This window comes from Humulus lupulus, chromosome 4 (assembly GCF_963169125.1).
Source record: "Humulus lupulus chromosome 4, drHumLupu1.1, whole genome shotgun sequence".
Lineage (NCBI taxonomy): Eukaryota > Viridiplantae > Streptophyta > Magnoliopsida > Rosales > Cannabaceae > Humulus > Humulus lupulus.
The window spans coordinates 179,592,698-179,607,112 of NC_084796.1; the positions used below are offsets into that span (position 1 = coordinate 179,592,698).

General features: G+C 32.2%; 1 protein-coding gene across 7 annotated transcripts; it reads left to right on the plus strand.

Annotated features, from left to right (window-relative positions):
* The first annotated feature begins 3,207 nt into the window (after nt 1–3,207).
* Nucleotides 3,208–12,039, plus strand: LOC133830999 (uridine kinase-like protein 3). 7 transcript variants are annotated; one of them, XR_009892339.1, is made up of 19 exons: nt 3,208–3,769; nt 4,201–4,290; nt 4,476–4,614; nt 5,102–5,193; nt 5,598–5,667; nt 5,980–6,098; nt 6,308–6,404; nt 6,680–6,759; nt 7,196–7,266; nt 7,449–7,542; nt 8,132–8,214; nt 8,326–8,386; nt 9,099–9,172; nt 9,288–9,352; nt 9,484–9,543; nt 10,335–10,598; nt 10,865–10,931; nt 11,435–11,550; nt 11,809–12,039. XR_009892339.1 is itself a non-coding variant. In XM_062261154.1 (11 exons), the coding sequence occupies exons 1-11, from the start codon at nt 3,677–3,679 to the stop codon at nt 8,144–8,146; spliced, it is 960 nt and encodes a 319-aa protein (XP_062117138.1). In that variant the 5' UTR covers nt 3,208–3,676; the 3' UTR covers nt 8,147–8,215. The 7 variants fall into 7 exon arrangements, 3 of the variants coding, with proteins under 3 accessions (XP_062117138.1, XP_062117139.1, XP_062117140.1); XR_009892338.1 differs by having other exon boundaries at nt 10,344–10,598; XM_062261154.1 differs by lacking the exons at nt 8,326–8,386; nt 9,099–9,172; nt 9,288–9,352; ... (3 more) ...; nt 11,435–11,550; nt 11,809–12,039 and having other exon boundaries at nt 8,132–8,215.
* Nucleotides 12,040–14,415: the final 2,376 nt, after the last annotated feature.

Here is a 14,415-nt window from a genome sequence, read left to right on the forward strand (position 1 = left end):
GCTAAAGTTCCTCCAGAAGATAAGAAAGTCGTATATGCTCGTATCATGGTATGTTTATGTTACCATACTTATTTTATAATATTTTTTGCATGACAATTTATTTTTTGAAATTCTTTTTGCAGGATGTATTCGAGATGGATTTTAAAAAAGATCCATATCTTGAAACTATTTGCAATCACTATTGTTCAGAGCGCTATAAAGATTATCGTAATAATTTTCATAGAGAGTACAAGAATATCATCAAAGAAGGTAAGAATCCATTAGAAAATCGGCCTGTGAAATTGGTGCTAAGAGATGAAGATTGGCAATGGATGTGCAATAAATGTTTCTCTAACGAAGAATGGAAGGTATCCTACATTTCTTGAATTATTTGTACACATTTCATAATTTTTAATTCTTAAAACTCACATGAAAAGTATTTTGTAGAAATAGTCAATTGCAGGGTCAAAAAATAGATCAAGTGTTTCTTTTATGCATTCTGGTGGAACTAAGTCATTTATTCAGTATTTACATGAGGAGGTAAACATATATTTGGCATAATATCATTGTAATTTTATTATATTTAATGTTATTAATTATTTAAATGCATTACAGAAATCAAAACAAATAATGGATGACAAAGTACAACAAGAAACAATGAAGTTTGGAGAGATTGAAATGTTTCGAAAAACTCATTGTACAATTAAGAATGAGTGGACCCACAGAATAGCCGAGGACAAATATGTATGTTCGACTTTTAAAAATTATGAATTTTTACCTTCTAAATTTTGTAAAACTATTACACTACTATTTTGTTGTTATTGTAGAAGGAAATGGTAGAGTTACGAAAAGAGAAACTCATTCAATTTGAAGATGGATTGTTACGAGTAGTGGATGAGGCTGCTATATACAGGCAAGTTTTAGGCGAAGAAAAATATGGTTGGTTACGAGGTTTTGGTCCTATACCCGGAAAGAAGATGCCAACCTAGTTATCATCCAAACGTGAAGAGATTGAAGATGAACGTTTGAAGAAATTAGAGAAAATCGTTGAAGATCTTAAAAACGAACAAAATAACAACATTGCAAGAATTGTTCAAGAGAATATGGAGAAGTTCTACGAATCACAACAAAGTCGATTATTAGATCAAAGAGCATTAGAGTCACAAATCACACCTCCTCCATCAATGGTTTCATTAAATTTTAAATCCAATATTACCTATAATTTATGATGTTTTTTTCTAATCAATTATTAATTTTATATTTTGTTTCAGAATAAACAACATAGTCTTTCACCGCAACTGGAGCCATGTAAAGGAAAAGATCAACCTTATTCTTCACAAACTCTCAGTACATCCTCCACAAGTTTAAAGGAAGTGCAAAAATTTCCAATTCAATTTGAGATGCCCAAGGATGCTCCAAAGAGTGTAAAAGATGTATTACTAGCTGTTCGACTTTATGAACCTTCACACACATTTCGTATTGCCATGGACCCATAAATTTTGGATAGTGATCAATACATATTTATTTCACCTGAAGATGTGATTCACCTTGGCACCATGACAGAGATTGGAGCTCCTTGTATAAAATTTTGGATCAGGTAAAAAAGAAATACCTTTCACATAATTCTCATGCACAAAATAACATTATTTGTCTTACAAATTCAATTGTAATATTTAGGATCTTACATCGAAAGTTGGAAAAAGCAAATCGAGCACAATATTTTCGTTTCTTTCATCCAACTTTGGCTTTGGATTCGTGTCAAACACAAAATGCAATATCAATGGCAAATCGCTTGGAAGACACAGAAACATGACAATTTTGGTTGCTTCCTATTCATATTGGGTAAGATTTATTTATTTAACTAATTACATTATCAATATCTTAATTTATATACAATATCATATTTTATGGTCAGCAGATATCATTGGATGCTAGTAATAATTGATCCATTGCATGATACATGTTATTGGCTTGATCCAATTAGACTACCCCCACGTAACGAAATTAAAAGTCTAATGGCAATGTAAGTTAAATAGTGATATGGATTAGTCTTATTTAATTTTTACTTTAAATTTATTATTAAATATTTTATTTGTTTATTTGGGCTTTTGATTACTACAATACCTCCACAAATAGGCAACCAAAAGAGATTACATGGAAATCCATAAAGGTAAGTTATAAAATAATATCACATAATATATATTACATTTGATAGTTACTTTAAAATATTACAATATAATATTGTATTGAAAATTTAAATTATCAATATCTTTTTATCTTGTCATTTACATTTTATGAATTTGTGTAGTGTCCTCAACAACCATCGAATATTGAGTGTGGATATTATGTAATGATATATATGCGTGACTTTTGCATGAATTCTAGACCTATCAATTGGTTAACTACTCATGTAAGATGTATATAAATACTATTGAAATAGAATATTTTGTTATTATACTATACAATTGACTAATATTCATTATTACTTACATTTATTTATTACAGTGCAAAGAGAAGATGAAAGATTACACAAAACATAATATTGATCAAATTCGAGTGGAGTGGGCTGACGAATTCATAGAATTGGTTGACTAATTCCAATGAGCCATACTATAGTTCCTTCTCCAATTTTCATTTTCAAAAGTTGAATCCAAAGAGTTTTGTGGTTCTAGTTTTTTATTTATTTTGAATAGTTTTATAGTCACTATGCTCTTTTTTTTCCCCAAGAGGCTTTTTCCCATTGGATTTTCCATTTTGTGTTTTTTAACTGAGGCTTGCCATAGGTTCAATGCAATATCTTTGTTTTAGGAAAGTTATATGCATCCCTATACATGGCTTATGTAGTTTCTTACTTTTATTTTCCTTCGAGTTTGTTATTGTACTTATGATATTTTTAATTTTATCTTTTGATTTTTTCCATATACATTTAGTTAGTTTTTTTTACCTTGATCTTATTTTTTAAAAAATAAAATTATTTTACGAATTAAAATATTATTAATTTCTTGAGAGTCCATAACACAAATCTAAATTTAATTACTTTATGTTTGGTATTCTATATTTTTTACATTATAATTTTTATTGTGTACTTTCTCTACCAATACTTTTGTAGCAAAAATACTACTATTAGAAATATTTTATTTGCTAGTGCCAAAATATGATATAATTTAGTAGCAATAAATTTATTTCTACTACCAAAGAATTGATCACTAAATGGGAAAAAAACAAAGATAAAATCATATAAAATGCATCCACTACACCAAACACCCATTACCATAACACATCATTATAATACTATTTAAAAAGAGTTATTGTATATATAAAGTTAATAACTACAGTCACAAGCGCGGGAAGGTAAAAATAAAAGCGGCAAGTGAAAAAAAAAAGAGGCAAATTTTCCTTCTCATTTTCCCTATCTCCGAAGTCCTCGTCTCTTTCTCTCTCTCTCTCTCTGTCTCGGTCTTCATCTCTTTCTCATTTTCCCTCCCGAAGTCTTCATCTCTTTCTCTCTGTCAACCATCTCTTTCTCTCTGTCTCATTTTCCCTAGCTCGGACCGAACCCTCTCTTTCTCTCTGTCTCATTTTCCCTAGCTGGGACCGAACCATTGAAACAGGTGTGTTCTGAATTCCATCTTCGATATTGGAGGAGACCATGATAGCAGCAGTGATGTTCAGTCACAGATAGAAAGGGCCTTTTTAGATGGGGGACACTCCCGCTTACAAGCAGTACGTCGCTGACTTACTCGCTGGAGTTTCCACCGTCACCATTGGCCATTCTGTTGACATCGTAAAGGTAATCTCTCATCTTATTCTCATTGGATTATGTGAAATTTTCATGGGTTTAGCTTGTAATTTAACATATTTTTGTTTGATTGCACTCTTAGTGAAATTGATAGGACTTGGGGTTCAAAACCTAGAAACCAATTTTTTTTTCTTTCAATGAATCTAGACCATATCATGGGGAATTAAAAGCATCAAAGTTTAGAGCAAATGCCTTAGAAAACCATATGACTGGGTTGCCCTGCTAATCGTTTTTTAAAAAATTTCGGGATGAGATTGAGATAACATAAGTATTAACCAATAATATCTTACAAGATTATCTCTGTGAACTGAAAATGAATTTAAAGTTTTTATATTTCCTTATTGGTTATACTTTCGTGTTTTTGATTCCTCTGATCTATGTGTATATTTATTGAGTGTGTTAAACTTTTGTTTGTTTATTAGGTGAAGCTGCAAAAACACAATACTGAAGCACATGGGATCAAGTACAAGAATAGTTTGCATTGTACTGCTAAGATACTAAGGACTGAAGGAGTATGCTTCCGATTTAGCTAGAGTCATTATTTTCTTTTATATATGCTCATTTAAATTGGATGAAGATGTGATAATATGCTTGTATCTTGATAGGAATTTTTCAGGTATCTGGCAAGCTTCATTCTCTGTTATTAATGTAATTTCAGCAACTTTCTATGGCACTAATTACCGGTTGACTCATGTAGATACGAGACTTAATAGAAGCTTCCTCAGGGGTTCATTTTTCTGGATTTCACATGAACGGTCTGCAGGAAAGGCATTCAAATGTGGACCAACCAACAACCTCTGCTACAGATAACATTCTTATGCAACCTTTTGTCATAGGTAAAGTTGGATTGGAAAACTACATTGTTACGACATTCTTCTTTTTAATTTTTTTTAATATATATCACGAATATGCCTTTAAACTTGGATTGGAACACGTACAAGCAGCCAATACTTCACTTTTCTTTACTAAATAGATATCATCCTAAGTTGAGGGAAAAATTATGCTGTGGTCAGGGATGGACCTACATAGTGACCAGGATGGGAAATAGCCCCCCTACAAAAGATTTGTATATATATATATTTTTAATATATCTTCTCGAAATTTCACCTTCTTATCTATGTGGTTCTTAAAATTTTTATTGTTTCCATTCTTAGCTTTTTTAAAAATTCATTATTTTGTTTCTTTGGTAGCCTCTTGTATTTCTATATGCTGGACTATGGTCTTGGCGCATAAGGTTTTCGTTCTTTTAGGAAGAAGAATTGTTGAAAGAAGCTTGTTCTTCTGTAGTCTCTTCTAGATATCACATTAATCTTTGCATGGCAGGGGTTGCTGGTGGAGCAGCATCTGGTAAGACTATAGTCTGTGATATGATTATACAGCAGCTTCATGACCAGCGTGATGTTCTTGTTAACCAGGTAATCTCATCATGAAAATTTTCATGATTTGTATGATTCTAGGATTCTGGTTTTCTCTACTTGAATATAATTGATTTGAAACATACTTATTGATTTATTTGCTTGTAATAAATTTAATTATATTTATGAGCTGAACTTGGTAACACTCAGCTCAAGGGTTAAAATAGTTTTGTGTTGATTTTTCTTTTGGCACATTTTTGGGTACTTGTGGATTTTCTGGTTTATGATGGTAAGTTTAACTAAATGGAAATCCATATTTCTGCTATTTATTTGTTTCATAAATATTCTAATATTTATGTCATTTTATGCTTTGAGGTAAAATCTAGAAAGCTTTTATTTATAAAAATATCCGTGTATATGTGTTGCACATCATTCTTATAATACTTTTGTTTATGCTTTCTCAGGATTCTTTTTACCATAATTTGACACCAGAAGAACATGCAAGAGTACATGAATACAATTTTGATCATCCTGGTGAGGGAATTTCTGTTTTAGTCACATTATATTTTTTCTAGGATTATATAGTGTTTGACTGCATTTAAACCAAGCAATGAGGTTTGTGCTATTAAACTTTATGTAATTTAGTGCCCATTTGTACACAGTTTCTAATACCTGTATCTTGCTAAAAATTCACAAAAATATAGTATATTTTTAGCCATTTAGTGGGGCACATTAGAATTGGTTTGCTTTGTAGCCATAACTAGCCTAACTATGGTATGTATTTATCCTATATGGTGCATGCTGTCTCTTTCATGTCTTTTGATGTAAAATTGCTTTTATTGTCAGATGCATTTGATAATGAGAAACTTTTAGCTTCTATGGATAAGTTGAGGAATGGGCAAGCAGTAGATATTCCAAACTATGACTTCAAGAGTTACAAAGACAATGTCTTCCCGCCTAGAAGGGTAACTTTTGTTTTCTTAACATGCTGGTCTAATGAATTGCCTCTTGTTTTCTTATACTTGTCTTACCAAAGAGAAGTTATAGGAGAATTAAAGTTATTCAGTACTTACAGTATGTGCATGCTTGCAATTATCAGTATGTTTCTTATCTCTATTAGAATTCTGAATTAGAGGACCCTTACTTCAACAATATGGTGGCATATGTTGTGCAGGTAAACCCTTCAGATGTGATAATTTTGGAAGGCATTCTCATTTTTCATGATCCCCGTGTTCGAGAGTTGATGAATATGAAGATATTTGTCGATATAGGTCATTTATTTTCTTTTTTATCATTTAGGCTACTTGATGTTCTTACTCTGTATTTCTGATGCTTTTCATTAGTTACTACTACAAATATGTGGTCTTGAGATGCTTATCTGACTATTTTTTTTTCTAATTTATTCAGTATTATACCATTACATTTGAGATTCAATTAATATAATGATTTCTTTTATAGTTTCTGCATTAACTATGGGATGCCGTGATATGTCACTTTATAGTGTTACTAAGTTGAGGCACTTCACATTGAAAAATTTTCAGTGTAGATGCTGATGTTCGTTTAGCAAGGAGGATAAGGCGTGACACAGTAGAAAAAAACAGGGATATTGGTACAGTTCTTGATCAGGTTAGCAACTATTCATGTAATTTTGTAATCATTCAGCTTATATGTGAAAAATTACTTATCATATTGTAACATTTCGTTTTTTCTTTTTTTAAACAGGAAATTTTTTAGCATATGAGTAACATTAGCTTCTTGTCTGAATGTGAGGGCATTAACTGTTTAGCCTCAACAATTAAGTGCCACTACTCATATTAGAAAAGCAAAGCATTATGTTGTCAGTACTGCAAATCTCTAAAAAGGAAAATCTAATATTAACTGTCCTAATATGACAGTTTAGGACACATGCTTCATATGCATGTTTGCTGTTCAAAGACTAAAGTTAGTTTATGATGTATAGATGATACCTTCATTATTTTGTTTTCTTTTTCTAATTTTGATTTCGCTAAGAGAGTCCAATTTCTTGAAACTGTAATTGCTGATAGCTAATTTACATCTCTAGTCTTTCGCAGAGTCCGTGTATACTGGTGTAGATTTTTGTAAGAGATTATGTGGTGTGTCTATAATCAGGAGGTAATTTCGCAAAGCAATTGTGGCATGTGTTTTTTTGTCAGTTTTTCATATAAATTTTATAGATGGAAGCAAACTCTAGAGGATTTCTATTCTTGGGCCAAAAAATAAGATTCAAAGCTGTAATTTTTCACAATGTACTAATTCGATATATTCTCATTGCACACTTATTCTTGTCATTACAGCGGTGAGAGTATGGAGAATGCTCTGAGAGCATGTTGTAAGGGAATCAAGATTGGGAAAATTCTAATCCACAGAGAAGGAGACAATGGCCAGCAGGTTTCGATTCCCTCTATGATTGTCTTTCATTTTTTTAATCAACGTATTTCTATGATTCCATTTTTTAATCAACCTCTATGATAAACTATTGGTGTTCCATATGCTTGTTTTGTTGTTCTGGTTTGGTATGTTAATGGGTTCTTTAATAGATGATGGCAAATGTTTATGAGTAGTTTTTTTGCTGCGTTAATTGATGGACATGAAGCCTAGAAAGCTTTATATGAACCTACCCACTTAAAGGGAGGAACTTTCACTTCATTTTTGTGTTTATTTCTGCATTGTATTGTTCACTGATCTTTTCAATTGACTTCTAGTGATGATTATATCATGTATATGTCAGATTTTATCACTTTCATGGCAGTATTGTTTTGCTAAGCAAGTTTTTTATACCCAAATCTGCCACCCAACTGAGTTTGACTTCTACCTTAACAGTCATGCTGGATTTTGCAATGATTTTGCTCGTCTCTAGTGTTTTGATTTTTCATCAGTCTGAATTTCATTAGTCTAGGATATGCCTTGTAGCTGCCCTTTGTATTGATGTTGCATATAGTTACTGCAGAAATGAAATAGATGTAGTTTTCTCTTACAGGAAGCTGTTTTGTGAAATTTGCAACAACTATTGAAGCCGACAAGGCCATTGCAGCTCTAAACAATCAACATTTTTTTCCTGGGGTGAGTTAAAGCTTTAGTGCTCTTTACATGGAGGATATGAATACTCTTGTTGTCTGTGGTCGCATCAACTGAGTTATTGGTTAAAGTTTTTGTTGTCTTTACCTTTTTTAGGAACAAATGCCTATTACGGTCAAGTATGCAGGCAAGCCAGACAGAGAAAGAGAACGTCATGGTATATTTCTGATCTTTGAGGCAGTGCCTTTTGAACTCCCTCTTGTAGTTGCATCTAGTCAATTTCTAGGCATCAGATGTCACGTTGGCAACAACTTTTGTCTAGCTCATGTATCTCACATTAATGAACATTTATTAGATCATATAAAATCAAATCTTTGCGAGGTGCTAAGAGTTTGATGCACAGAGTTATGGACCAATTGGTTATAAAATATTGCTCCAAAAATATTTTTTGTGGCTTCCTAATGAATTTACAAACAAGTGGATCTTTAATAAATTTTGTATTGTTTGATGGAAATGCATAATATATTAGTATTAAAGAGGGGTAGCTCTAATGATCGGATATGTGGTTTAGACCCACAAGGTATGAGGTTTGCATCCCTCCTCGGCTGGGCCCTTACATAGTAATTGTTATAATTTCTTGGTCCAGGGTTATGTGAAATTAATTCTGAAAGAAGCAAGTAAACTATAGACACGTATGATATATCTAGTAATTTGTTCTATCTGTAGAGGACAATCAATTAAAATCAAATGATGTGCTAAAATTCCAAAATTTTCTCTTGCGCGAATGCATTGGTACTTGGTAGTACAATAATTTACCATTACTTTCTATTGTTACATTTTATGCATAAATTTTTGGTTGAAAGTATTATGAGTGTAGAAACTTGATTAATTATATATTGACATGATGACATCTGGTCCTCTTTTTTAAGGATGCGGGTTTGTTAGATTTTCTCATCTAGACATGGCTGTTGCAGCAATCAGAGCATTAAATAGAACTTACACAGTGAGGGTAACATTTTTTTTTCTTCCATGAATATATGTATTGCAATTTACATTATATATGTGGAGGCGTCTATTATCTATTCATTCTGTTTATTTTGCCTTTGGTGTCAATGAAGGGTTGTGATAAGCCAATAGCTGTACGTTTTGCAGAACCTAAGAAAGTTAGGAATGGAGAAGCAAGGTTTTGCTCTGTTCTACTTATTTGTGAACTGGAATTCCTCATACTGTTTCTCTTTTTTCATAACTGATCCTTTTAGTCACTGTTTGGTATTATAATTGATAACCAAGTGCCCCATTCAAATTTCTCTCCAGGAACAATAAGATGTTTAGTGGCATGCCCTTTGGCCCCCATTCTCAAGAACCAGTTGTTAGGTAACTTTTTTCATGTTACTTCCATTCTTTTTTTTTTCTTGTTGACTGTATTTAAATTTTGTTTTTGTGGATATACGTACCAGGACAACAACCAACTAGAAAAACCTGCTCTATCTGCGCCGGTGCATATTACTGTTTTCTTTATCTTCCATTTTCAGTAACTTTTCTGTTGATTTATGAATGCGACTTTGGTACCATGAAAAGACTTCTGTTAAATAATATTTTTTCCCATCTCATATGCATAGCAATGACAATGTGACATATCTTGTGAAGGTTGGTCTGTGAGGTTTCATGAAGAGTTAGTTTTATTTCCTTGTTCGTATAACATGAATTATTGATTTGAATACCCTCAATTAGAACTTGGACTGGTAATATGATAGGCCACCCTTGACCTATGTGTATGCTAGGAACGATAGAAGCAAAGAGAATGCATATAGTTAGTATTTTTTATTTTGTATAGATGTGATCTCAATCATTAGGCCGAAGTAAATGAGGGTTTGAATAAGTAGAACCTGCACATACAGAGCATTTTTCTTGATATGTGTATATAACTGGTGTTATCATGTCATTTGTTGTTGCTTTATTGGTATTCTATAAATATGAAAGAGATCAATGCTCTAAATCTGAGTTTGAATGTTTGCTATTTGTGTACTGTTTAAGTTTATTCATTTTTTTTTCTTTCACTTTTGTCTGCTACCTTGTTTATAATATATGGTCAAATTTGTTATAATTCCATTTAGATAGATAGCCATGTAGAGTATTTGTGGAATACAGAAGTAATATTCGGTCAGGTTAAACAGTTAGGGAAATCACAAAGGACTAACCAGTTCTTGGAGTCTTTGAAAGCAGAAGGGGAGGTTATCCTTGAAGATGTGCAGCCAAAAGCAGGCCAATCTAGATCATCTGCCCCACCTTTAACTGATCCCGTCACTTTGGCTGTTGAGGAGAAACTAAATGTAACACTAAAATGAGATGGTGGTGTCAGTAACTTTGATGTTCAGGGAACACTGTCGCTGTAGATTCTAAATGCAGAAGATGGGCAAATCCCAATTCAGGTAATGTAGTCCAAGCTACTTTCTACTTGTAATCCTTGTGATAGTTTAATTTTAAGATGAGATATAATGTATGTGATGACTGCATAGTCAATGCATTACTTCATAAGACCACTCAAGATAGTTTTATATGTAGTTAAGGAGTCTAATTAGTTAGCATCAGGATTAGGACTCCTAGTGAGACTAATTAGGCTCTTGGGCTTTCATTAAAATTTTCAACCTTTATTTTTAATACTTGTGCTCTGTAACTGTAAATTTTCTATATATAGGGAGCTTTGGAAGACGAACTATCCGCAGCAGAGAGCCAGCAAAATCCACAGACACAGTATTAAGATTGTAAGCTAAAGCTTTACTACATATTTTGAGTTCTTTCTTCTTTGAATTAAATCTGGTATTTTTATATGTATAAATATGTATATATATTTATATATGTATATTCTACCTAAAGACCCCTTTTTTTGTGGTCAATCTTTTCTAACTGGTTTATTGAATTAATTCGAGTTTTGTAGCTATTAGAAACAATGGTAAAGAACTGTGGGGATTACAGTAACATCTGATTATTGAGACAATATTATTATTTTATAGAAGTAAATATTCAATTAGGTTTAAATTGCATAATTATTATGTTTGTTAAAGGTGCCTTTATTTAAAGTGCAATACCGATAAAATGGATATTTGGAAGACTTTTTGATGTTCCATTTGGCCATTCCTCACTGTTAAATATAGCTGCTAGTATCATGCTTGTTTATTACATCGTTTTTTGTGAGTAGTACCTTTTTCTTGATTTAAATCCTTAATTTGTTTTGGTTAATGATGGCTCTATATCTATTGTGGTACAGGCGCAAATGCGAGATTTGGCAGGGTTTGTCGAGACAAAACTACAGCTCTTGTCTCTAAAATCAAATCATCGTATGAATTAGATCGGCTTTGCTGTTGCTCATTATTTAAACTCAAAGTATGAATTTGACCTTATTTATTGATCCTTTATTTATATATATTTATATATTTATCTTTCTAGTGGCCATCATTTACGGTGACAAACCTAAATTGTTTTTCTTGTTGGTCCCACTTACTAATGTTACTCAAATACTTAATGTTTGATATAAACAACCAAGAAGTTTCCAAACTTATGTTAATTTGGATGCCATACTTGATGCCCCGATGGTTACTTATGTTCTTAATAATAAAATGACTTTTTTTTTACAATGTGCAGGTATATTGAGATGATTTCTTTGGAGCAATTTTTGACAACATTTGTAGTTGAGGCCTTTAGAATGGAAGAATGTATTTCACTAATTTTTGTATACATTTCTTGTTTTGTATTTAGTAGTAAAGGAATCTGAATTGGGCATAAATTATGTTGTAATATGATTTCTTAAGCCTAGACTAGTAGACTAAATATTGTAATTACATTTGAGTAATTAATAAAAATCTATTTATGTTACCTTATTTGGCTTCAACTTTCATATTTGTTTTCCTAGTTTTGTGTAAGTAAAAAAAGATTATGTTTCTCTAAGTTAATATAACACTTGTTATACTAAAGTGTAGTATAACACAAAAAATGTGTTATACTAAAGTGTAGTATAACACAAAAAAAGTGTTATACTAAAGTGTAGGATAACACAAAAAAAGTGTTATAGTATCGACTATAAATAACATAATTCAACACTTATCTATATATTAAAATAACACAGAAATTGTGTTATCGTTGACAGTACAATAACACATATGTATAACACTGATAAAGTGTTATGTAAAGTACCCTGACCTACGATAACGTAGTCTGTCTTAACACATCAGAAAGTGTTATCGTAGGTTTTGATAACACATTTTTGGTGTTATTAAAAGCATTTTTTCTTGTAGTGATCAATTTTATATTTGGTGCTAATATTTAATTTTAGCTACCAAAAAATATTGGTAGCTGACAATATAAATATGCTACCAAATATTTTAGTAGCAGACGTATTTAGTATCATTTAATTATAATTTGCTACTAAATCATTTTGCTACCAAAATTTAGTAGCAAATTTATTCATTGGTGCCAATAATATTAGCTACAAAAGAACATTGGTAGCTGAAAATATAAATATGCTACCAAAATATTTGGTAGCAGTAATATCTGGTATTGTATGATTAGAATTTACTACTAAATCATTTTTCTACCAAAATTTAGAAGCAAATGGTAATTAACTGCTACCAAAAATATTTGGTGGCTAAAACTTTTGTAGCTAAAAACATGATTTCTTGTAGTGATATACACCAATACAATGTGGTTATATGCCTTGCAGATAGTGTTGGGGGAGAGTGAGATTACACCACAACAAAAAATAGAATCTACACAATATTTTTGGATTGACAGAGACTTAAAAAAGATTGAGAAAGAACTTTCAAATCCTAGTAGAACAATGGTGTTCTTCAAGTTTTGATGAAGCTTCAAAACCTAGGCAAATCACCACTTTGAGCAAACCCTTGAGAAAATCAAAACACAAACCAAGGCTTATACACGTTGAGAAACACCGTCCTAATACTCTATTTCCCAACCACCATTGATGCTTGAGGCCTTCTCTTGAGGAAATGAGGATTGAGATTGAACAAGCCTTTAACTCTCTAAGTCAAGCACTTTTCTGAGGAGTTCTTGGAGAAAACTAGAGATTCTTGGAGCTAGAGAGAGTGATAAAGTCTCTCAAATCACTGTTTTTGACCCATACATAGAGTAGGAACTGTCATTAGGTCTAACCAATAGAATTAGACTTGCAAAACACATTTTTTTAGCATTTACGTAAATTCATGTAATACAGCAGACGATGCATCGCCTGCTAGGGTTTCTGGAAACCCTAGCTTCTAGGCGATGTGTCGCTTCTTGCGTGGCGACGTATCATCACCCCTCTGACTTTGGACACTTCCAAAGGTCCAAAAAATGCTCAAAATGCCACCAAACTTTTTGGGAACCCTTAGATGCTTTTATGCATCACTTTGGACCCAATTTTACATTTTCTAGGTGCCTACAATTCGAAACTCAAATTCACATCTACACTATGTGAATTCTACTAAGTGTTTATACCTTGCTTGTATTTTAATACTTTATCATTTGTATTTAACAAATCAGAACAATCCCCCACTTGGTTTAATACAAGCCACATTCTCTAGCTTAACAATTTTAGTGCATAAAATAAAGCGCCTTTTAGTTTGAACTTTATCTTAGTGAAAATACCACAATGTATTATCGAAATCATTAGTAGCTTAGAGCTTGAACCAAGTATTCCATATGATAACACCGGTGATGCCTCACACAACTCCACCATATCTTTTGTTTTCTCACTTTCTCGCTTAGCACTATCATGGCCATGTGCTCATCTCTTCATAGACTTTCCGGGGAGAAACTCCAACACCCATGAGAGGCGGCACCACCTCTAAGTCCACATAGGTGAAGTTCTTACAACATCTTTTCTACCTTTATAGATGCTTGTTACAGTCAACTAAATTTCATTAAAAGCCCTAGGTTTAACCCTAACTCGGTAGCAACCAACACTAACCATCTTGGATGGAACTCATCAATAATTTTAGTGTTGAAACTATTCACTTATCAATGACTTGTTCTTAAGGGTTGAACTCTTTCCCTTGATTTGTACAAGTTGAGAGTTAGGTTTCCATCATTGGTGAATCTATTCTTCTAGGAGTTTCAATCCCATCAGTTTTGAAGTAGAACTTACTAACATTCTCACAAGAAGTTTTGTAAATGGATCCACTAAGTTCTCACTTGTTTTAACATATGAGATCAATATGATTCCATCTTGAATCAGTTGTCTCACATATTCATGTC